Source organism: Oncorhynchus tshawytscha, linkage group LG09, assembly GCF_018296145.1.
Source record: "Oncorhynchus tshawytscha isolate Ot180627B linkage group LG09, Otsh_v2.0, whole genome shotgun sequence".
NCBI classification, from domain to species: domain Eukaryota; kingdom Metazoa; phylum Chordata; class Actinopteri; order Salmoniformes; family Salmonidae; genus Oncorhynchus; species Oncorhynchus tshawytscha.
Genome location: NC_056437.1, coordinates 59,168,848 through 59,193,154, shown reverse-complemented (window position 1 = coordinate 59,193,154; position 24,307 = coordinate 59,168,848). Strand labels below are relative to the sequence as shown.

The window sequence follows — 24,307 nt, the reverse complement described above, 5'->3', positions numbered from 1 at the left end:
CTGCACTATTTTTGACAGGGCTCTGGTCAAAAGTAGTGCAATGTTGTAGGGAATAGGGTGCACTGTTGTAGGGAATAGGGTGACATTTGGGACACATCCACAGTCTCACCCAGCCAGAAGCAGTAAGCCAGTTTGATATTGTAACCTTCCAACCAACCTGATTTGTGAGTGACCCACAGTCTGTGCTGGCAGGGGGAGAGGAGGCGGCGATGGAGGAGGGGGAACCGGGGAAGGAGGAGGAGAGGACCGAGCACGCCCACATTCTTATCGACGGGGCTGCAGTGGAGCAGGTTGAGAACTTCAAGTTCCTTGGTGTCCACATCACCAGCAAACTAAATTGGTCCAAGCACACCATGAGAGTCGTGAAGCGGGCACGACAAAACCTATTCCCCCTCAGGAGAAAAGATTTGGCATGGATCCTCAGATCCTCAAAAAGGTTTCACAGCTGCACCATCGAGCATCCTGACTGGTTGCATCACTGCCTGGTATGGCAACTGCTCGGTCTCCGACCGCAAGGTTCTTCAAGGGGTAGTGCGAACTAGTGGTTGACCGATTATGATTTTAACGCCGATACCGATAATTGGAGGACCATAAAAAGCCGATACCGTTTAACCTGACGATTTTTTTTTAACATAATAATGTAATAATAATGTAATAATGACAATTACAACAATACTGAATGAACACTTGTTTTAACTTAATATAATACATTAATAAAATAAATTTAGCCTCAAATAAATAATGAAACATGTTCAATTTGGTTTAAATAATGCAAAAACAGTGTTGGAGAAGAAAGTAAAAAGTTCAATATGTGCCATGTTAGCTTTTTTACGTTTAAGTTCCTTGCTCAGAACATGAGAACATATGAAAGCTGGTGGTTCCTTTTCACATGAGTCTTCAATATTCCCAGGTAAGAAGTTTTAGGTTGTAGTTATTATAGGACTATTTCTCTCTATACGATTTGTATTACATATACCTTTGACTATTCGATGTTCTTATAGGCACATTAGTATTGCCAGTGTAACAGTATAGCTTCCGTCCCTCTCCTTGCCCCTACCTGGGCTCAAACCAGCAACACATCGACAACAGCCACCCTCGAAGCAGCGTTACCCATGCGGAGCAAGGGGAACAACCACTTCAAGTCTCAGAGCGAGTGACATTTGAAACGCTATTAGCGCGCACCCCGCTAACTAGCTAGCCACTTCACATCGGTTACACCAGCCTAATCTCGGGAGTTGATAGGCTTGAAGTCATAAATAGTTCAATGCTTGAAGCATTGCGAAGAGCTGCTGTCAAACGCACGAAAGTGCTGTTTGAATGAATGTTTACGAGCCTGCTGGTGCCTAACATCGCTCAGTCAGACTGCTCTATCAAATCATAGACTTAGTTATAACATAATAACACACAGAAATACGAGCCTTAGGTCATTAATATGGTCGAATACGGAAACTATCATCTCAAAAACAAGACGTTTATTCTTTCAGTGAAATATGGAACCGTTCCGTATTTTATCTAACGGGTGGCATCCATATGTCTAAATATTCCTGTTACGTTGCACAACCTTCAATGTTATGTCATAACTAAGTAAAGTTCTGGCAAATTAGGCGGCCCAAACTGTTGCATATACACTGACTCTGCGTGCAATGAACGCAAGATAAGTGACACAATTTCACCTGCTAACCTGGATTTCTTTTAGCTAAATATGCAGGTTTAAAAAATATATACTTTTGTGTATTGATTTTAAGAAAGGCATTGATGTTTATGGTTAGGTACAGTCGTGCAACGATTGTGCTTTTTTCGCAAATGTTAAATCATCCCCCGTTTGGCGAAGTTGGCTGTCTTTGTTAGGAAGAAATAGTCTTCACACAGTTCGCAACGAGTCATGTTAGCGGGCAATATTAACTAAATATGCAGGTTTAAAAATATATACTTGTGTATTGATTTTAAGAAAGGCATTGATGTTTATGGTTAGGTACACATTGGAGCAACGACAGTCTTTTTTCGCGAATACGCACCGCATCGATTATATGCAACGCAGGACACGCTAGATAAACTAGTAATATCATCAACCATGTGTAGTTAACTAGTGACTATGATTGATTGATTGTTTTTTATAAGATAAGTTTAATGCTAGCTAGCAACTGACCTTGGCTTCTTACTGCATTCGCGTAACAGGCAGGCTCTTCGTGGAGTGCAACGTAAAGCAGGTGGTTAGATCGTTGGACTAGTTAACTGTAAGGTTGCAAGATTGAATCCCCTGACAAGGTAAAAATCTGTCGTTCTGCCCCTGAACAAGGCAGTTAACCCACCGTTCCTAGGCCGTCATTGAAAATAAGAATGTGTTCTTAACTGACTTGCCTAGTTAAATAAAAGGTTAAATAAAGGTGTAAAAACAATACAGATTTCCGATTGTTATGAAAACTTGAAATCTGCCCTTTGAAATCTGCCCTAATTAATCGATCATTCCGATTAATTGGTCGACCTCTAGTGCGAACGGCCCAGTAAGTACATCACTGGGGCCAAGCTTCCTGCCATCCAGGACCTCTATACCAGGCGGTGTCAGAGGAAGGCCCTGAAAATTATCAAAGACTCCAGCCACCCTAGTCATAGACTTCTCTCTGCTACCACACAGCAAACGGTACCGGAGCACCAAGTCTATGTCCAAGAGGCTTCTAAACAGCTTCTACCCCCAAGCCATAAAACTCCTGAACATCTAGTCAAATGGCTAGCCAGACTATTCACCCCCCCTCTCCACACCACTGCCACTCTGTTATCATCTATGCAGTCACTTTCACTCTATGTACATACTACCTCAACTAACCAGTGCCCCCACACATTGACTCTGTACCGGCACCCCCCTGTATATATTGTTATTTTTTACTGCTCCTCTTTAATTACTTGTTACTTTTCTCTTATTCTTCTCCGTATTTGTTGAAACTGCACTGTCGGTTAGGGGCTCGTAAGTAAGCATTTCACTCTAGGGTTGTATTCGGCACATGTGACTAATAAAATTTGATTTGATGATGAGTCAGAAATGATGACTGGACTCTATGTGGAGGTGGGGTTTCTAACCACAGTGCGTAGAGCTGGTACAGGGGTAGCCAGGTAGGTGCGTAGTGTGGGTGAGGTCTGAATTAGATAGAGGCGGACAGTGAATTGGTCTTTGGGACGTAATAACAGGTTGCTCCTCTTGATGGTAAGATTATAGACACAGACACACATAATGTATATCAATTGCTTCATTATGTGGAGGAGTGGATGGTTTGGAAGGTTTTACTGTAGATTGTCACACAGTAGGCTGACACACAGCATCCAGCTGAATGATGACACTGTGGAAACAGAAGCCTGCAGAGACTGATTCAACCACAACATGGATCAACGAGTTCACGACACACACATGCGCACACACCTTGTGTGTTCAGGTACTACATGCCAATAAAGTGTGACCATTCAGTGCAAGGGCTTAGTACACACAGGAGCTTCCTGTGCATTAATGCAGTATCAGGCTACTCCAGCACTACAGTCCTGCAAATCAGATCAAGGCGCTTGAGCTTAGCAACAGGACTGACTGGGGCTGGAGACCAGTAAGCCAACACTAACCCTGGCCGGCACCGGTGCTGCTAAGGGAATATCATGTGGCCGAAAGGCAGGTTGAGAGGGAGAGAGAGAAAAGTGAGAGAGCAAATAGAGAGTGCAGAGTGAGAATAGCAAGAGAGTAGAGAGAGAGCGAGAGAAGAGAGATAAAGGGGGAAAAAATACCAAGAATCAGAGCAGTCGACACTCCTTCAAATGAGGAAATACCATGGTTGAACATGGCCAGTGGTACAACTACCTGGGACAATACAAAAATGTGTCTCTGGTGGATTTGGTCTGGCAGTGAATGCACTACTCCATAAAAAGTAAATATTCCCATCCAAATATCGTGCAAAATATTAGTGTAATTTTACCACAAGATGGAAGCGAGGTTTGGGTTTCAACCTATAATTACGATTATAAGCATTGGGAGAAAAACCCAATAGAAAATAAATATACAGAATTCCGTAGAATTATCCTAAATATCCAAAAGAAAGTACCAAATAATGCATGCAGAGCGGAACTCGGACGATTCCCTTTAATTGTAAATATAAAGAAAAGGACAAACTTTTTGACATCATTTGAAATTATGCCCCAAAACATTCTTACAATTCAAAGCACTGGAAAACCAAGAGCTGAACCCTGAAAAGATTCCCATCAGCTGTTGAAAACACTAAACAACCTTATTATCCAAAACACACAGGGACATCAATTAAATTGTTACAGAAATTAAATCCTCATATAAAAATTAAAACTCTGAATAAACTAGATTGCTATTTGGCCCTCAGAGAATACAAATTGGCAGAATCTCTCTATTCTGTCAGGGATACAAAACAGAGACACATCCTGAACAAATACAGGCTCAGCGACCACCAATTGGCTATAGAAACAGGGAGAGACAAAAAGAGATGGCTACTCAAAGAGGAGCGTCTGTGTGGTCACTGCACGACAGAGGAAGTGGAGACAGAGATGCAATTTTCCTCTACTGTGAGAAATACTCCCAAATAAGAGAATATTTTTTTCAAGACAATATCTCAATCAATTCCCAAATTCTGTGCATTTAAAAATAACATAAAGCTGGGAATTATTCTGGGTGAGGGAGAAACTGTAAATATTACTGCCAGATATGTATAGGATTGCCATCCCATGACCATTAATTCCTGAAGTATTTACATTGTATATAACTGACTGTAATACAGTGTATTTATATTTATTAGCCATTCTTTCTTTTTTATAACCATATTTTTATTTAATTAAATGTATTGACCACAGATTACACAATACAACAGAAGAGAGCGAGCGAGAGGAGAGAGAGTAAGAGAGGAGAGGGCGAGAGAGAGAGCGAGAAGAGAGGGCGAGCGAGAGGAGAGGGTGAGCGAGCGGAGAGGGTGAGCGAGCGGAGAGGGTGAGCGAGCGGAGAGGGTGAGCGAGCGGAGAGGGTGAGCGAGCGGAGAGGGTGAGCGAGCGGAGAGGGAGAGCGAGCGGAGAGGGAGAGCGAGCGGAGAGGGTGAGCGAGCGGAGAGGGAGGGCGAGAGGAGAGGGAGAGCGAGAGGAGAGCAGAGCAGAGAGCGAGAGGAGAGCAAAGAGAGCGAGAGGAGAGCAGAGAGCGAGAGGAGAGCAAAGAGAGCGAGAGGAGAGCAGAGAGAGCGGAGAGCAGGGAGAGCGACAGGAGAGCAAGAAGAGAGCAGAGAGAGCGAGCAAGCACGAGAGGGGATCCTTTGGCAGTGTCTTTTGTGTCTGGTCATTTAACATGGGAATCTAATGAACAAGAGGAATATGCGCGCGCACACCATTATCTCAGATTTACAGACAGGGACGTACCCTAACTAACATACACACACCCTAAGAAACTCAAACTGAAAGTGGATGGAATAGGACTGATGTTAGAACGTTTTCTTGTCTTTTTAGCTGAATCAAATCAGTCAACCATGTGACGTGGTAGGTTATCTTAAAGGAAAGCATATTATTCAGTGCTGGGCCATGAATAGCTTAGGCCTTAGGGACGATTACACAACATATTAGCTAAATGTGAAAGAAGGACCCAGGATATAGCCACATAACACTGAATCCTGTTGAAAATGTATAGGTTTTGTACAGGTAATGAGGATAGCAGATGCTTTATAGATGTTATAGTTTGTGTGTTCATATGCATGTGTGACTGTGCAGAATGAGATGTATGGACTAGTGAGACATCACTACCGATCTGTCCAACAGGTCCTCCTCCCTGTCACCGAAACACTGTTGCATGTTAAATGGATCAGCACCACGCTGAGTAACATCTGGAAGCTGTTATAGTGGTGTTCCTACACACACACACACTTAACAGCTTATTCTAAGAGAATAAAGATGGAGGCAGTGGCACACATTGCTCCTCCTCGGCCATTTATTGATTCTACGAGCTCAGCTAAACCCAGAGAATACACATCCTGCTAATTCACCACGCAGATAAGACACACACACACAGACACACTGATAGTGGGTGCCAAGGTTAATCATCGACGAGCAGGTGAATGGTCGCAGAATGGCAGCCAGCTAGATAACATTGTCGTCCACGAACACACGTTCACCATGACAGTCCTCCCGTCTGACCTCAGTCATAAGCTCCAAACCATTTTAGTCTATTATAACAACAGCAGGGAGCTACAGCATTCGGGTTATCCAGTGCCATGACTGTAACTGTAGCCAGAAGGACAGACATAACCAAACTTCCAACCTCCATACAGAAGGAAAAAAATAAAGATAAGAAAGAGAGGGAAATGTACACACACGAAGGAGCTCAACCGCAAACTGAAAGTGGATGGAATAGGACTGATGTTTGGTCGTTTTCTTCTCTTTTGAGCTGAATCAAATCAGTCAACCATGTGACGTGGTAGGTTATCTTAAAGGAAAGCATATTATTCAATGTGGGGCCATGAATAGCTTAGGCCTTAGGGACGATTACACAACATATTAGCTAACTGTGAAAGAAGGACCCAGGATATAGCCACATAACACTGAATAAATAATTGAATCCCGTTGAAAATGTATAGGTTTTGTAAAGGCAATGAGAAGGATAGCAGATGCTTTTATAGATGTTAGTGTGTGTGCGTGCGTGCGTGACAGTGCAGAAGGAGGTGTACTGACTGGTGAGATCTGGCAGAGAACAACACAGATCAACCCAACAGGTCCTCCTCCCTGTCACTGAAACACTGTTGCATGTTAAATGGATCAGCACCACGCTGAGTAACATCTGGAAGCTGTTGTAGAGGTGTTCCTACGCACACGCGCGCACACACACACACACACACATCAAACAGCTTATTCTAAGAGAATAAAGATGGAGGCAGTACACATTGCTCCTCCTCGGCCATTTATTGATTCTACGAGCTCAGCTAAACCCGGAGAATACACACCCTGCTAATTAACCACGCAGATATGACACACACACAGAGAGAGACAGACACATTGATTGTGGGTGTCAAGGTTAATCATCGACGAGCAGGTGAATGGTCGCAGAATGGCAGCTAGCTAGATAACACGTTCACCATGACAGTCCTCCCGTCTGACCTAAGTCATCAACTCCACACCATTTTAGTCTATTATAACAACAGTAGGGCGCTACAGCATTAGATTATCCAGCGCCATGACTGTAACTCTAGCCAGACCGAACAGACCGAACCTCCAAACTCCATTCAAAGGAAGGGGAGGGGGATCATGGCGTACCTCTTTTAGGCAGCTCCTGCAGTGCGATGGCATCCCCTCCCCCGTCGTAGGGTAGATAGGGGTCGGCCTCGGTTGAGATATCATCCATGGTTGACTGACAGTCGGTCGCTAAACTAATTTAGCTGTCTCACCAAGTGTTAGCTCCTCGTCGCTAGGCTAACTGCTTATCCGGGAGCAGCCTCCGTGTTTCGAACAGCCTCAGAGAGACTTGCTGTGTGTGTGTGTGTGTGTGTGAGACAAGCTGAGCTCCCTCTGTCTTTTCTCCCCCCCTTCGTCTTTCTCCTCCCTCCCTAATTCCCTCTCTTTCTCGCTCTCTACCCCTCCCTCTCCACTGCAGCAGCTGACTGCTAAGGAGCCGGTGATGTCATCGCATGACGAATTGCAAGCCTGGTTGGTTGGTTGCTAGGGGAGACGATTGGGGGGGGGGGGCAGAGTTAGGAGCGATAATGCGTAAGAATGCAGAGTGATCAGGCCAGGCTGGCAGAGCCTGTTGAAAGGTGTGCCGGTCGGTCTGATGCATAATATTAGTACTCGGCCTAATATGTATTCATGAACGAAGAATAAAAGGCTGTGGTATACAGTAGCATATCAGTACTGTATTGCTACGCCAATATTGATCTGTATTGAACGCTATACAGTCAATGACTCTATTAATTTGCTGCTTACCATGCATAACTAATTAATATAGGTGTTAGTGCACAATCATCAACAAATGAGTTGAGGAAAACCCAATCTAGCATAGAAAAAGAACAGCGTTTGTACAGACATACACCACACTGAAGTACTACTAAAATCAAATGTTGTGAAAGCAAAAGCCACAGCACGGGAGAGAGAAAAAGCCAGAACATGGCATTAGCAACCACCATAAACATGTCAGTGAAACCAGTACTGAGACTGACTCTCTCTTCTTTCTCTTTCCACAAACACTTTCTCCCTCTTTCTCTCTCCCAGACAGGATATGAAACCATTTGTGAGATTTCATCTGAGGGTTCATAGCTATGTATCATGTAGCAGTACACCAGTGGAAGCTCCTCATAAAAATACAAATGGTAAAACATTGAAAAAATTGTCCTTTTTAGATAAAACTATACTAAATATATTCACGTCACCAAATAATTGATTAAAACACACTGTTTTGCAATGAAGGTCTACAGTAGTCTCAACAGCACTCTGGAGGGTAGCACCATGGTGTAGCCGGAGGACAGCTAGCTTCCGTCCTCCTCTTGGTACATTGATTTACATACAAAACCTAGGAGGCTCTTGGTTCTCACCCCGTTCCATAGACTTGCACAGTAATTATGCCAATTAATTATGGCAACTTCCAGAGGATGTCCTCCAAACTATCAGAGCTCTTGCAACATGTTGTCCACCCAATCAAAGGATCAGAGAATGAATCTAATACTGGATGCATAAGCTACAGCTAGCTAGCACTGCAGTGCATAAAATGTGATGAGTAGTTGACTCAAAAAGAGAAGGACAATTGTTAAACACAGTTTTTCAAAAATGAAGGAGAAGCAAGAGAGAGAGATTGTCATTTTTTTCACTTTCACTTACTTACATAACTAGCAAAATGCAGCTGGCTAGTTTAGTTACTCAAACAGAGTGATGCTATGTTAGCTAGCTGGCTATGACTATCCAACACAACACTGTAACTCTTCCAAGTCTAGGTAAGATTTAGGTTTTTATTCATTTACTGCCCCGGGTCCCACTGGTGTAACTGCCGGTGTAACTGACTATACACTGTAATGTTACTGCATGATTGTAGCGGGTTAACTAACGCATTAGTTCTATTAGCTATGTTGACTAGGAAGTTACGTTAGCTAATATGGGGACAACGATGTAGGCTGTGTGTAGCGGTTATGACATGGTTTGGGAAGTTTTTTTTGCCTTGTCACATACAGCTGATGTGTTGTTCATTGAAATCCACAAACAAAGGGAAAAGGTGAGAAGAGAAGAGTGCATAGACGAAAGAAGGAATAGAACGTGGCTGCTATGAAAGTGAACTGTGTTTATGTTGATCAGGGGTGTATTCAATCCGCCGACTCTGTTGACAAACTTTTCTTAAACAGAACCAAACGAAACGGGGTTAAAAATACCTGAATTTGTCCAATAGAAACTCTCATTTGCAACTGTTTGACTAATGATTATTCTCTAGATAAGTTAGATGCAGGCAAGAATGTGCAAGGCAGTATTGAATGTGTCACTGTCTGTCATCTCAAATTTTTATTTCGACCTAAACTTTCATTCATAGGCTAGGTTTATTAAGACTATCCTACCAATGGGACATTAAAAACTGCAATATCTTATGTTTCACCGAGACGTGGCTGAATGACGACACGGATAATATAGATCTGGCTGGCTTCTCGGTGCATCGGCAAGAAAGGGCAGCTACGTCTGGTAAGACGAGGGGCAGGGGTGTGTGTCTATTTGTCAATAACTGCTGATGTGCGATGTCTAATATCAAAGAAGTCTCGAGGTATTGCTCGCCTGAGGTAGAATACCTCATGATAAGCTGTAGACCACACTATCTCCCAAGAGAGTTCTCATCTATATTATTCATAGCCGTCAATTTTACACCACAAACCGATGCAGAATCCTACTACACCAGCTCTGATGCCCGTCGGATGTGGCAGGGCTTGACAAATATTACGGACTACAAAGGGAAACCCAGCTGCGAGCTGCCCAGTGACGCAAGCCTACCAGACAGGTCAATATTCACAAAGCCACAGGCCAAGACGGATTACCAGGACGTGTGCTCAAAGCATGCGCGGACCAACTGGCAAGTGTCTTCACTGACATTTTCAACCTCTCCCTGACCGAGTCTGTAATACCTACATGTTTCAGACCACCATAGTCCCTGTGCCCAAGAAAGCAAAGGTAACCTGCCTAAATGATTACCACCCTCACGCCGGTAGCCATGAAGCGCTTTGAAAGGCTGGTCATGGCTAACATCAACACCATCATGCCAGAAACCCTAGACCCACTCCAATTCACATACCGCTCCAAAGGATCCACAGATGACGCAATCTCAAACGCAATCCACACTGACCTTACCCACCTGGACAAAAGGAATACCTACAGTTGAAGTCAGAAGTTTACATACACCTTAGCCAAATACATTTCAACTCAGTTTTTCACAATTCCCGACATTTAATCCTAGTAAAAATTCCCTGTCTTAGGTCAGCTATGATCACCACGTTATTTTAAAAATGTGAAATGTCAGATTAATAGTTGAATGATTTATTTCAGCTTGTATTTCATTCATCACAATCCCTGTGGGTCAGAAGTTTACATACACTCAATTAGTATTTGGTAGCATTGCCTTTAAATTATTTAACTTGGGCCAAACATTTTGGGTAGCCTTCCACAAGCTTCCAACAATAAGTTGGGTGAATTTTGGCCCATTCCTCCTGACAGAGCTGATGTAACTGAGTCAGGTTTGTAGGCCTCCTTTCTCGCACACGCTTTTTCATTTCTGCCCACAAATGTTCCATGGGACTCAGGTCAAGGCTTTGTGATGGCCACTCCAATACCTAGACTTTGCTGTCCTTAAGCCATTTTGCCACAACTTTGGAAGAATGCTTGGGGTCATGGTCCATTTGGAAGACCCATTTGCGACCAAGCTTTAACTTCCTGACTGATGTCTTGAGACGTTGCTTCAATATGTCCACATAATTTTCCTTCCTCATGAAGCCATCTATTTTGTGAAGTGCACGAGTCCCTCCTGCAGCAAAGCACCCCAACAACATGATGCTACCACCCCGTGCTTCACGGATAGGATGGTGTTCTTCGGCTTGCAAGCGTCCCCCTTTTTCTTCCAAACATAACGATGGTCATTATGGCCAAACAGTTCTATTTCTGTTTCATCAGACCAGAGGACATTTCTCCAAAAAGTACGATCTCTGTCCCCATGTGCAGTTGCAAACCGTAGTCTGGCTTTTTCATGGCGGTTTTGGAGCAGTGGCTTCTCCTTGCTGAGCGGCCTTTCAGGTTATGTCGATATAGGACTCGTTTTTACTGTGGATATAGATACTTTTGTACCTGTTTGCTCCAGCATCTTCACAAGGTCCTTTGCTGTTGTTCTGGGATTGATTTGCACTTTTCACACCAAAGTACGATCATTTCTAGGAGACAGAACGCGTCTCCTTCCTGAGCGGTATGATGGCTACGTCGTCCCATGGTGTTTATACTTGCGTACTATTGTTTGTACAGATGATTGTGGTACCTTCAGGCGTTTGGAAATTGCTCCCAAGGGTGAACCATTTTTTTCTGAGGTCGTGGCTGATTTCTTTTGATTTTCCCATGATGTCAAGCAAAGAGGCACTGAGTTTGAAGGTAGGCCTTGAAATACATCCACAGTTACACCTCTAATTGACACAAATTATGTCAATTAGCCCATCAGAAGCTTCTAAAGCCATGACATCATTTTCTGAAAATTTCCAAGCTGTTTAAAGAAACAGTCAACTTAGTGTATGTAAATTTCTGACCCACTGGAATTGTGATACAGTGAATTACAAGTGAAATAATCTGTCTGTAAACAATTGTTGGAAAAATTACTTGTGTCATGCACAAAGTAGATGTCCTAACCGACTTGCCAAAACTATAGTTTGTTAACAAGAAATTTGTGGAGTGGTTGAAAAACGAGTTTTAATGACTCCACCCTAAGTGTATGTAAACTTCCGACTTCGTTATTGTTATCTAATTTTCTTGATACTTCATGATTTTATTTATTCATTTTCACAAATGTATTTCGTAAATATTTTCTTAACTCTATTTCTTGAACTGCATTGTTGGTTAAGGGCTTGTAAGTAAGCATTTCACTGTAAGGTGAGGACATTTCACTTTTTGTATTCGGCGCATGTGACAAATCAAATTTGATTTGATTTGAAGCAACCTCATGATGGGTATAGGGAAAATTCAAGTATCATGTTGTAGCCTAAACCATAAATGTTACATTGAACTGGGTGAATGCTGTAATAGAAATAAGGCCATGCTCATAAAAAAATCGTCCTCCCTCATCATAAACGACACTGACCGCCACTGGCGTACACGTGTGTGAAACTGTCACACTTCAATAATGCAACAATTGTATCAATTTGGTCACTAGAGCTCTGCACATGAAATGTGTATTCACACTATCACTTGTTATTTTTAAAGGGATACTTCGGGATCTTGGCAATGAGGCCCTTCATCTACTTCACTAGAGTCAGATGAACTCATGGATAGCATTTTTGTCTCTGCGTGCAGTTTGAAGGAAGATGCTAACTAGCATTAGCACAATGACTGGAAAATTATGAGTATCTGCTGCAATGCCTGGAATTCTATGGGTATCAGATACCCATAGTCTTCAAGCCATTGTGGTAGCATGCTAGCAGACACCCATACTTCCAGTCATTGCGCTAATGCTAACTAGCATTGGTTCACAAAACTACCTCCAACTTCCTTCATACTGCATACATACAAATGGTATCAATGAGTTCATCTGACTCTGGGGAAGATGATAAAGGGCCTCATTGCCAAAATCCCGAAGTATCCTTTGGTGTTGGCACCATCAAACCAACTAACGAAGCCCCTACCTGGCTTTCAGCACTGCTCCTGTTGCTAGGCGATGATGGCACAGGTGATGATGTCACCCATCTGGAGCTTGGAAGTAAATCCAGCAGACTGTTCAACAGAGTACCCAATTAACATAGCACCAGGGTTCTAGAAATCTAGAACTAGAACCAGTGATGCTTTAATTCCACAGTTTTTAATTCCAATATGTCCCAATCCTCTATTCTAAGTCTGGTTCAGGCAGTTCCATTCTGTGCCACTACAGAACATTCCCACAGCTGCCTGACATAGTACACCACCACCAGCCGCAAAGCACAGTGCATATAAATAGCACCAAGCAGACTAACGGACAGGCAGACAGACAGTCAGGCTAACATGCAAACACTGTGTACTGTAGTGTAAAGACAATCCTACGGGAGGGATACTGACAGATACAGGTATTTATTGGACACCAAGCTGCCAAACTGGTTCATGGGAATTTGTCCCTTCACTCAACTGGGCATGTCTTCGCCCAGTTCCTAATTAACATGTAGGCGTATGTATATGAATCACAGCGGAATGGGCTATTGCAAGTGTTTTCTGTCTGTCTGTACCGGTTCGTCTTGTTTGTCAAGTTTACCAGCGTTGGTCCTGTCAGCTCCTGTCTTTTCCCAGCCTCTCTTTTCTTGCCTGTCCTAACCCTGTACCCGCCCACCTGATCACTCTGCCTTCCCTGACCCAGAGCCTGCCTGCCGTCCTGTACCTTTGCTCCTACTCTGGATTATCGACCCCTGCCTGCCTTGACCTGTCGTTTGCCTGCCCCTGTTGTTACAATAAACATTGTTACTTCACACAGTCTACACTTGGGTCTTGCCTTGATACCTGATAGCACGAACTGGCCACGACTGACCCAGGAGACTTGGACCAGCTCCATAATGCCATCTCCTCCCAAGGAGCCACCATTGGTAGGCACAAGGATTTGCTTCGCGGTCTGATGGAAGGCATTGCGGGAGCAATTCCGGGGGTTGCCTACTAGGCAGCCTACCACGACGGTAACCTCCCGGCCCCTCTGTAACCCAGCTGGTAGCAGCACCATCACCCTGGTTTCCCGGGAACCCCCTTTACCTCCCCCGGAGCACTACGATGGAGATTCCAGAACCTGCCGGGCCTTTCTCTCCCAGCTCCCTCGTTTTCGAGCTGCAGCCTTCTTCATTCCCCTCGGACCGCTCGAAGATAGCGTACATTATTAAGCTGATGTCTGGGAGGGCACTCGCCTGGGCCACGGCAGTGTGGGAGCAACAATCCACCGTCTGCCTCAGTCTGGAGGTATTCGTGGCGGAGCTGGGAAGTTTGAGGCTCCGGTGTCCGGGAGAGGCTGCCCGGAAGTTACTCCAGCTTCGGCAGGACACTTTCAGTGTGGCAGACTATGCGGTGGATTTCCGCATGCTAGCAGCGGAGGATACCTGGAACACGGAAGCACTGTTTGACACATTCCTGCATGGATTATTGTAAGAGGTAAAGGATGAACTGGCAGCCCGAGAACTACCGACAGATCTTGACTCTCTCAACGCTTTAACCATCCGGATCGATGGTCGGCTACGGGAACGTGGGAGGGAGAAGAGGTCCGATTGCGGTCCCAATCGCTCACTCAGGGATCCCACCTTGCAGCTGATGAACTCCGTAAATCCCCGGTGTCCAAGTCCCCGAGACGATTCAAGCTTACCCGAGTCCCTCCAAGAGCCTCAGGAGACTGCCGAATCACCTCTTCCCGAGCCGATGCAGCTCGGGAAGAACACGTACGCAGACTTGAGATTCAGAATTGTCTGTATTGCGGTACTGCCAGTTATTTTGTGTCTACAGTATCTTCAAGAGACCTAGCTCATTCATTGGAGTGAGTACACTGGTGGGTCTTAAAGATAATTGTTCCCCTACTCGCCCCCCTCTCCATGCCACCCTGCTGTGGGGTGACCAGTCCAAGTCTCTCCAGGTACTTATCGACTCGGGGGCCGAAGTGAGTCTCATGGACGTTAACCTGGTGTCCAAGCTGGGCATCCCCACTCAACCCCTCTCCATTCCCATGGGTGTTAGAGCGCTGGACGGGCGCTCTATAGGCTGGGTCACCCACCAGACCACCACCGTCAACCTACGAGTGTCGGGGAACCACAGTGAGATGATCCAATTCCTGCTGGTTGCATCTCTGCAGCTTCCAGTGGTATTGGTATTCTCTTGGCTCCAGCGACACAATCCCTCCATTGACTGGGCTACTGGTGCCATCGTGGGCTGGAGCCCGTACTGCAACACTCATTGCCTGAAGTCAGCTCTGCCTGCACCGGGGCGTCTTCCTGGGGGCTTGGAAATTGCCCCGGACCCCTCCGCCAGCTCCGCAGAGTACCAGGACCACTGGGAGGGGTTCAGTAAGGCCCGTGCCACTTCGCTTCCGCAGTACCGACCGGTATCCAAGAAGGTCAAGCCTGAGGCTCTGGCACGCTGCTATTGTGCCGTGGCTACACACCGGGAAGCAGAGACCTTCACCCCCATTCCAAGATCATTAGGCTCCTTTGCCGTTCGCCCTCTGTTGCCCCGTACCCTTCGTATTTTTCCTACTTATTCTGTGTCTAGAGTCAAAACCATGTCTGACTGACCCTTCTCTGCTGTTTCTAGGCCCATCCCTCCACCCGTGCCCTCCATGGCCAGCCAGCGCACACGGTGAGACGCCTCCTGAGGGTTCGACCACGGTTCCCGCTAAAGACATCTTGGACCCGGCCCTCATTACCGGCACCCCTGACCCTGCCTGCTCCACCTCTGGACTATCGACCCCTGCCTGCCTAGACCTGTCGTTTGCTTGCCCCTGTTGTTACAATAAACATTGTTACTTCAAACAGTATGCACTTGAGCCTTACCTTGATCCTTGACAACGGGATGGTTTTTCAAAACCGCCAATACCGTTGAAACTATTTCTTTTAAAGTTTTTCAAAACATTTAAGTATATTTGTAGCTACTTTTTAAATAAATGTATGCAATGAACTCGTGCAATACGTTAGGAGAAAAAAAGATTGCATTCTTCATTTCACCTATCATATTATTTTATATTATGAAGCTTACAGTAGTTCCCCAGAACAGTTGAGCTAGTCACGTATTTGTTTGTAAATACACTTTATATACAAAAGTACATGGACACCCCTTCAAATTAGTGGATTCTGCTATTTCAGCCACACCTATTGCTGACAGGTGTATAAAATCGAGCACAGAGCCATACAATCTCCATAGACAAATACTGGCAGTAGAATGACCTTACTGAAGAGCTCAGTGACTTTCAATGTGGCACCGTTGTAGGATGCCACCTTTTCCAGTTATTTAGTCAAATTTCTGCCCTGCTAGAGCTGCCCCGGTCAATGTAAGTGCTGTTATTGTGAAGTGGAAATGTCTAGGAGAAACTACGGCTCAGCAACAAAGTGGTAGGCCACACAAGCTCACAGAGTGGGGCCGTAGTGTATGAACGTAGCTATGAACCTCAGTTATCATAGCCGGTTATATCGACTTTAAGACAGTCTGAATGGCATCAATAAAGCCTTTGGGTTGAGTAGAATATAATATAACCTAATTATGCCAAGGATGCCAGTCCATACACTACTGTTCAAAAGTTTGGGGTCACTTAGAAATGTCCTTGTTTTTGAAAGAAAAGCAAAAAAAATAGTCCATTAAAATAACATCAAATTGATCAGAAATACAGTGTAGACATTGTTAATGTTGTAAATGACTATTGTAGCTGGAAACGGCAGATTTTTAATGGAATATCTACATAGGCGTACAGAGGCCCATTATCAGTAACCATCACTCCTGTGTTCCGATGGCACGTTGTGTTAGCTCGTCCAAGTTTATCAGTTTAAAAGGCTAATTGATCATTAGAAAACCCTTTTGCAATTATGTTAGCACAGCTGAAAATTGGTGTCCTGATTAAAGAAGCACTAAAACTGGCCTTTAGACTAGTTGAGTATCTGGAGTGTCAGCATTTGTGGGTTTGATTACAGGCTCAAAATGGCCAGAAACAAATAACTTTCTTCTGAAATTTGTCAGTCTATTCTTGTTCTGAGAAATGAAGGCAATTCCATGCAAGAAATTGCCAAGAAACTGAAGATCTCATACAACGCTGTGTACTACTCCCTTCACAGAACACCGCAAACTGTCTCTAACCAAAATAGAAAGAGTGGGAGGCCCCGGTGTACAACTGAGCAAGAGGATAAGTACATTAGAGTGTCTAGTTTGAGAAACAGACGCCTCACAAGTCCTCAACTGGCAGCTTCCTTTAAAGAGTACCTTCAAAATGCCAGTCTCAACGTCAACAGTGAAGAGGCGACTCCGAGATGCTGGCATTCTAGGCAGAGTTGCAAAGAAAACGGCAGATCTCGGACTGGACAATACATTTTTTTTTTTATTAAGATGGGCAAAAGAACACACTGGACAGAGGAAGATTGGAAAAAGTGTTATGGACAGACAAATCTAAGTTTGAGGTGTTCGGATCACAAAGAAGAACATTCGGGAGGGGCAGAATAAATGAAAAGATGCTGGGGGAGTGCTTGATGCCATCTGTCAAGCATGGTGGAGGCAATGTGATAGTTTGGGGGTGCTTTGGTGGTGGTAAAGTGGGAGATTTGTACAGGGTAAAAGGGATCTTGAAGAAGGATGGCAATCACTCTATTTTGCAACGCCATGACATACCCTATGGAAGGTGCTTAATTGGAGCCAATTTCCTCTTACAACAGTACAATGATCCAAAGCACAGCTCAAAACTATGCAAGAAATATTTAGGGAAGAAGCAGTCAGCTGGTATTCTGTCTATAATGGAGTGGCCAGCACGGTCACCGGATCTCAACCCTATTGAGCTGTTGTGGGAGCAGCTTCACCGTATGGTACGTAAGAAGTGCCCATCAAGCCAATCCAACTTGTGGGAGGTGCTTCAGGAAGCATGGGGTGAAATCGCTTCAGATTACCTCAACAAATTGACAACTAGAATGCCAAAGATCTGCAAGGCTGTAATTGCTGCAAATGGAGGATTCTTTGATGAAAGCAAAGTTTGAAGGACACAATTATGTCAATTTTTTTTTAAAACTTTATAACCTTGTCAACATCTTGACTACACTGTATTTCCTATTCATTTTGCAACTCATTTCATGTACATTTTCATGGAAAACAAGGACATTTCTAAGTGACCCCAAACTTTTGAACGGTAGTGTAGTTATTACCAAGCATGAGTTCCCCACATATCCTGTACATTGAATATATATTCATTGATCGTGTACACCAACTTTGCAAATAAAGGTGCAAATAAAGGTGATTCAGGTATGAATGTCTGTGAGACATTCTTTATTCAGTCATATCCAATTCCAGTCTTTTTTGGGGGGTTGTAATTCATATAGAGAACCAGAATTTAAAAAACAGTACAGTACACTACACTTCCTATGCATCATGCAAATACTCTTTGAGGTTCATATCAATATCTCATTTCCTTCATCTGCACTGATATGAGGACACAGGATAGGTGTAGTATTTCATCAAATGAGAGATTTAATTTCAACCAGTAGAGAATGTGAAAAGCTTTATTGAAGAAGTTCATTATCCAAGTTATAAATACGTAATATTATAAATATAAGTTCTATCTGTACTTCCATGCACATCTGGTGGGCATTCTAAAAACAGAGGAAGAAAGATGAGGTGGGGAGAAAGGCGTGAGAGAAAGTGTAATAAACAGAAAGGGAAAGAGATAAGACCGGAGGAGCAGGGAAGACAGCATATGATTAATGAATTACAGTGCTACTAAACTACACATTCTCTCAGGTCATCACAATTACATAACAGTGTCTCTAACAATGTCTCCTAACCATTCTTGGGCCCCCAGTTGGCCAGAGGGTTATTTTAGAGTCGGTGAGGTGGGGATGACGGGGCTGGGGGTTGGCATCCTCTCTCACACCAAAACATACCTGCAGAAGAGAGACAGATGGAGAGAGATAGCATGATTAAGCCTTGTGTTTTTTTCCAATTCCAACACTGTCAGTCATCATAATAATCAGGTGAAATGCAAAACTGACCATGGATCATTAACTCTGGGACTACTACATCTCCATCTGTATTTCAATGCAAAGCGTCTCTTTAATAACACTGCCTGTTGACCCGACCAAGTGACCTCTCACCTCTGATCATGCTGTGCCCTCTATGTGTCAGGCAGTTCGGAAGCGGGAGGGGTTCACCGATACAGGTGATCTAACCTAGAGGATTTAGGGAGAAGGGGTTGTTATTGAGAAAACAAGGTAGTTAAAAGAGACAGTGTTCAACTGGAATCTGTGTGTGTGGCTGCAGAGTACTTTATACTGAAAAACATGCACAGACACACGAGGACAAACGATATAAAGTACTTACTTAAATATAAATAGTGGCGTGCCTTACTATTCTCCATGGTTGGTCCTCTTGCCTATTCTTTGATGGTGGAAGGAGCCAGTTATACACCTGAGCCTATACACTTGATACACAACAATGTAGGTGTGGGTTGTAGGGTGTCTTATTGTTCACATTTTTTTCAATATGGGTGACTCTTTGTTTATGTACAGACATCACCCTTACCTGAACAGCACGGTTAAATAAGGTAAACATTTTTGTAATTTTTTTTTAATTTTACCTAAACGGCACCCTCACTTAAGAAGTATAAATCAAAGGGAGAGAAACTGGAAATTGAATAACTGCAGTTGACATACCTAAGTAAATGGAAGAATACTCTTATTGCAAGGTGGGTGGCTCTTAAAAGAGCCTTTGGTTATGCAAAGTGTGGTATATGGTGTTGCCAGGTAAGTAGGAGGTAAAGGCCTTCCCACACGGATTGCCTCCAGTGCTGCATTGTTGGCCCCCATCCTTGCAACATCCTGCAGAGCAGCAGACCTCTCCTCTGGCACACGGCGGCAAGCTGCAGGTCCCCTCTTGGTCCTCGTGTCCATCCTCATGAAGTTATGCAGGACACAGGTAGCCTTCACACATGCCTGAATTTCCCCACGAGGCATTCCCAGGTGGCCCTGGACACCCAATCGTGCGGTGCCCTACACGGTAACTGTAGGGAATTGTTTAGGAGGAATCTCCAGTTGCAAGGTATCTGTAGGAATATGGAAGATAATGTCATTATTAGACTTTTACATCATCAGGTCATTGTGGATTACTGAAAGTATAATATATCTTATAACAAATCATGATAACATAGAATATAGATAGATGCATGTGTAGAATGTGACAACAGAAGGTTCATATCAAGGATGGCATCAAAAATGAATACATAAATACTGTTTGAAGCTTGATGATGAGTTGATCATTTGAATCAGCTGTGTAGTGCTAAAGAAAAAACAAAAATGTGCACCCCTTTTGAGTCCCCAGGACCTAGACTGAGAACCGCCGCTCTTCATCTGCATACAACAGGCGTTCACAGCTCTCTGTAGCTGAGGACAGAAAACATCACAAAAACTAGACTTCCTTATACTCCAATTAGACAGCACTGAATATTATGGTGCTACTATCATCTCTGTCCTCACTCCTTTCTAGAGACTGGAACTACACCAAAGTACCTGCCCTATTCAGTTGGAGCTGCTATCCTTAGCTAGCTTCCTACAAATGCATTTTTTATTTTTTTATTTTTTACAATGATAAATACATCACAATAGCTAGCTAATATGAAATTAGGTAGCTGGTGATATTTAATTAACTTAGCTAACTAGCTGTACAGTATGTAAAGTTGTCTCGATAGCTAGCTATCTAGCTATGTTAGCAGCTCATCTGAGTTAGCCTCCACTGTAGCTAGTTAGCTAAGAATACATCATTATTTTTACATTTTTAAAATGTATTTACTTACTTCAATAGGTTCTCCCAGCCATGTTGAGGATTGGAAACAGGGCAGCAAAGTTTGTCACCAGAGCGGTTTAGAGCATATTACTATTTATCTGTGAATAAATAAATGAAATGTAGAATGGATTAAACCATTTACCCATTTAATAACCAGACCTTATACAAAATGCTGAATCCTTGATGCACAACCGAACTGCTGCTATATGCTGCCAGCACCACAAGGGAGCCACTCTGGGCGCCCGAAGATGCACAATTAAATGTACAGCCTGCTAGTGTACACAGGCCGTTAGGCGGCCGCCTATGACGGGAAATTGACAAGGGCGGCATTTTCTACACTAAACTGACCAAGACATACCTCCAACAACATATAAAACCTAACATAATTCTGCCCCAAAACAGTGACACTCAAAAAGTTGCATATGGGCTTTTTAGGGTGAGCGCTGAGGCCGCCCTGTGACCACTTTGTCAAAGGCAGGGGCGCAAAATATTTTTCTTGTCCATTCCCAGCGCTCCTCTCCAGGGTGCTGTTGGAGACGCACCGCTGCAGCGATCCATCAACATTCCGTCCCAAAAAATATCTAACATAAATCATGTAGCAGATAGAGGATATAGTAAAAATAGCATGTTGCCTTTACTGTAGCCTACAGGCTGGAGATAAAATGTATGACAATGTATTGGCAGACACTTTTTACATCATGCAGGTTTCTCCGATCAAATAGCCTAACTAAATGGTGCCCAATCAACAACAAAAAAATGCACTGTCACGTTAGCAAACTACATATCCTAAAAACAGGTCACGTCAAAGTAAAATGGACAATGTGGAATGGACTATCACAACTGTTGTCCAGGAGTTTCACCCCATTTTAATGATCAGTGATATCAATCTGATCATAGCAACAAACAAACAAATAGTTCTTCATTTCCTGCTGTGTAAAGTAAACACAATGCAAATAGGCTCATAATAACTCCTAAAAAATTGGGTAGCTGAAATTCAGGGCTTAAATAGCTCAACTGATTCGTCACAAAGCCAATGCAACCGCCTGTTTTAAAAATGATGGGCATTCATACAATTCCATTGCTGGTTGACATGGTAGGCTACACCCAAGTAAGCATGAGCCGACATCTTTATTTGGTGTTTTACAAATGGTAGGCTTACCACAGTTGGGCATTCATAAAACACAATTTCAGGCAACACTATAGGATATACCTCAGGAAGCAGGACCGACGCTGACGCTGTTTGGACGAACCAAATCTGGCCCACGGACATGGTCTAAATCTGAATTTATCATAGACGTACGTCTATGTTTGGTTCAGATTTGGTCAGATCTAGACCAGCCAAACATAGTCATCTAAAAATTACGTATTTTCAACTTTCATTCAGAACCAAAAATTAAACCTGATTTCGACGTTCGGAAAATACATAATTTCAACGTCTGGAAAATAAGTATTTTCAACTGTCATTCATTACCGAAAATGAATCTGATTTCAACGTCCTGAAAAATGTATTTTAAACTTCCGGAAAATAGATATTTTCACCATTCAATCAGAACCTAAATTTAACCCAACATCACCGTCTGAAAAATAAGTATTTTAGACATATTTTAAACATCCTTTTGCTTACTGGGACTATTCTAGTTTCACTGTGGCTGCCGCTTTTTGGGCTTGCCTAAAGCAGGAGAAATGCAAGGAGCAGCCCTGTTACCCCTTCATTTATTCCACATTGTGTTGTGTTACAGCCTGAATTCCAAAATGGATTCAATAGATTATGTTTTTCTTTCACCCATCTACACAAAATACCCCATAATGACAAAGTGAAAACATGTTTTTAGAATTGTTTGCTAATTTATTGAAAATGAAATACAGAAATATCTAATTTACATACAGTGTAAGTATTCACACACCTGAGTAAATACATGTTAGAATCACCTTTGGCAGCAATTACAGTTGTGAGTCTTTCTGGTTAAGTCTCTCATACACAGGTCTCAAACTCATTCCATGGAAGACGGAGTGTCTGTGGGTTTTCACTCCTCCCTTATACTTGATTGATGAATTAAGGTCACTAATTATACTGAACATAAAATATAAACGCAACATGTAAAGTGTTGGTCCCATGTATCATTAGCTGAAATAAAAGATCCCAGAAATGTTCCATACTCGCAAAAAGCTTATTTCTCGAAAATGTTGTGCACAAATTTGTTTACATCTCTGTTAGTGAGCCTTTCTCTTTTGCCAAGACAATCCATATACCTGACAGGTGTGGCATATCAAGAAGTTGATTAAACAGCATTGTCCTTACACAGGTGCACCTTGTGCTGAGGCCACTCTAAAGTGTACAGTTTTGTCACACAACACAATGTCACAGGCGTCTCAAGTTTTGAGGGAGCGTGCCATTGGCATGCTGACTGCAGGAATGTTCACCAGAGCTGTTCAGAGAATTTGAATGTGCATTTCTCTATCATAAGCCACCTCCAACGTTTTTCTTTGAGAATTTGGCAGTACGTCCAACTGGCCGTACAACCACAGACCATGTGTAACCACACCAGCACAGGACCTCAATATCTGGCTTCTTCACCTGCTGGATCGTCTGAGACCAGTCACCCAGTCAGCTGATTAAACTGTGGGTTTGAACAACCAAATAATTTCTGCACAAACTGTCAGAAACCGTCTTAGGGAAGCTTATCTGCGTGCTCGTCATCCTCACCAGGGTCTTGACCTGATTGCAGTTTTGAAGTCGTAACAGTTTTCAGTAGGCAAATGTGAACCTTTGATGGCCACTGGCATGCTGAAGAAGTGTGCTCTTCACGGATGAATCATGGTTTCAACTGTACCTGGCATATGGCAGACAGCGTGTATGGCAATGTGTGGGCAAAAGGTTTGCTGATATCAACATTGTGAACAGAGTGCCCCAAGGTGGCGGTGGGGTTAGGGTATGGGCAGGCATAAGCCACAATTGAACACAATTGTATTTTATCCATGGCAATTTCAATGCACAGAGATACCGTGACGAGATCCTGAGGCCCATTGTCGTGCCATTCATCCACCGCCATCACCTCATGTTTCAGCATAATAATGCAAGTCCCCATGTCGCAAGAATCTTTACACAATTCCTGGAAGATCAAAATGTCCTAGTTCTTCAATGGCCTGCATACTCACCAGACATGTCACCAATTGAGTTTGTTTGGGATGCTCTGGATTGACGTGTACAACAGTGCGTTCCAGTTCCCGCAAATATCCAGCAACTTCGAAACAGCCATTGAAGAGGAGTGGGACAACATTCCACAGGCCACAATCAACAGCCTGAACAACTCTATGCGAAGGAACTGTGTCCCGCTACATGAGGCAAATGATCGTCAAACCATATGCTGACTGGTTTTCTGATCCACGCCCCTACCCTTTGTTTTAAAGGTATCTGTGACCAACAGATGCATATCTGTATTCCCAGTCATGTGAAATCCATAGATTAGGGCCTAATTTATTTATTTCAATTGACTGATTTCCTTAAATGAACTGTAAATCACTAAAAACTTTGAAATTGTTGCATGTTGCGTTTATATTTTGTTCAGTGTGGTAAAGAACTCCCCACACCGTGTTGTCTAAGGCTTAATTGAAAGGAAAAACCAAAAACGTG

General features: G+C 43.4%; 1 protein-coding gene and 1 long non-coding RNA gene across 12 annotated transcripts in view; both read right to left on the bottom strand.

Annotated features, from left to right (window-relative positions):
• LOC112214599 (H(+)/Cl(-) exchange transporter 3) overlaps positions 1–24,307 on the bottom strand; it is a 70,496-nt gene that overhangs the window by 23,847 nt on the left and 22,342 nt on the right. The window contains exon 1 of one of the 11 annotated variants that reach the window (XM_042327131.1): positions 7,276–7,547. The exons of 8 other annotated variants lie outside the window; for them this stretch is intronic. In XM_042327131.1, the coding sequence (XP_042183065.1) occupies positions 7,276–7,363 (88 nt within the window). In that variant the 5' untranslated portion in view covers positions 7,364–7,547. Of the gene's footprint in view, positions 1–7,275; positions 7,548–24,307 lie in introns of those variants that run through there. 2 more of the 11 variants (XM_042327136.1, XM_042327138.1) reach the window with 2 other exon arrangements.
• Positions 18,384–20,677, bottom strand: LOC112214600. The gene is made up of 3 exons (XR_002948128.2): positions 20,198–20,677; positions 18,993–19,939; positions 18,384–18,782 (listed from the first exon to the last, which is right to left on the bottom strand). It is a non-coding gene; the product is annotated as an uncharacterized LOC112214600 (long non-coding RNA).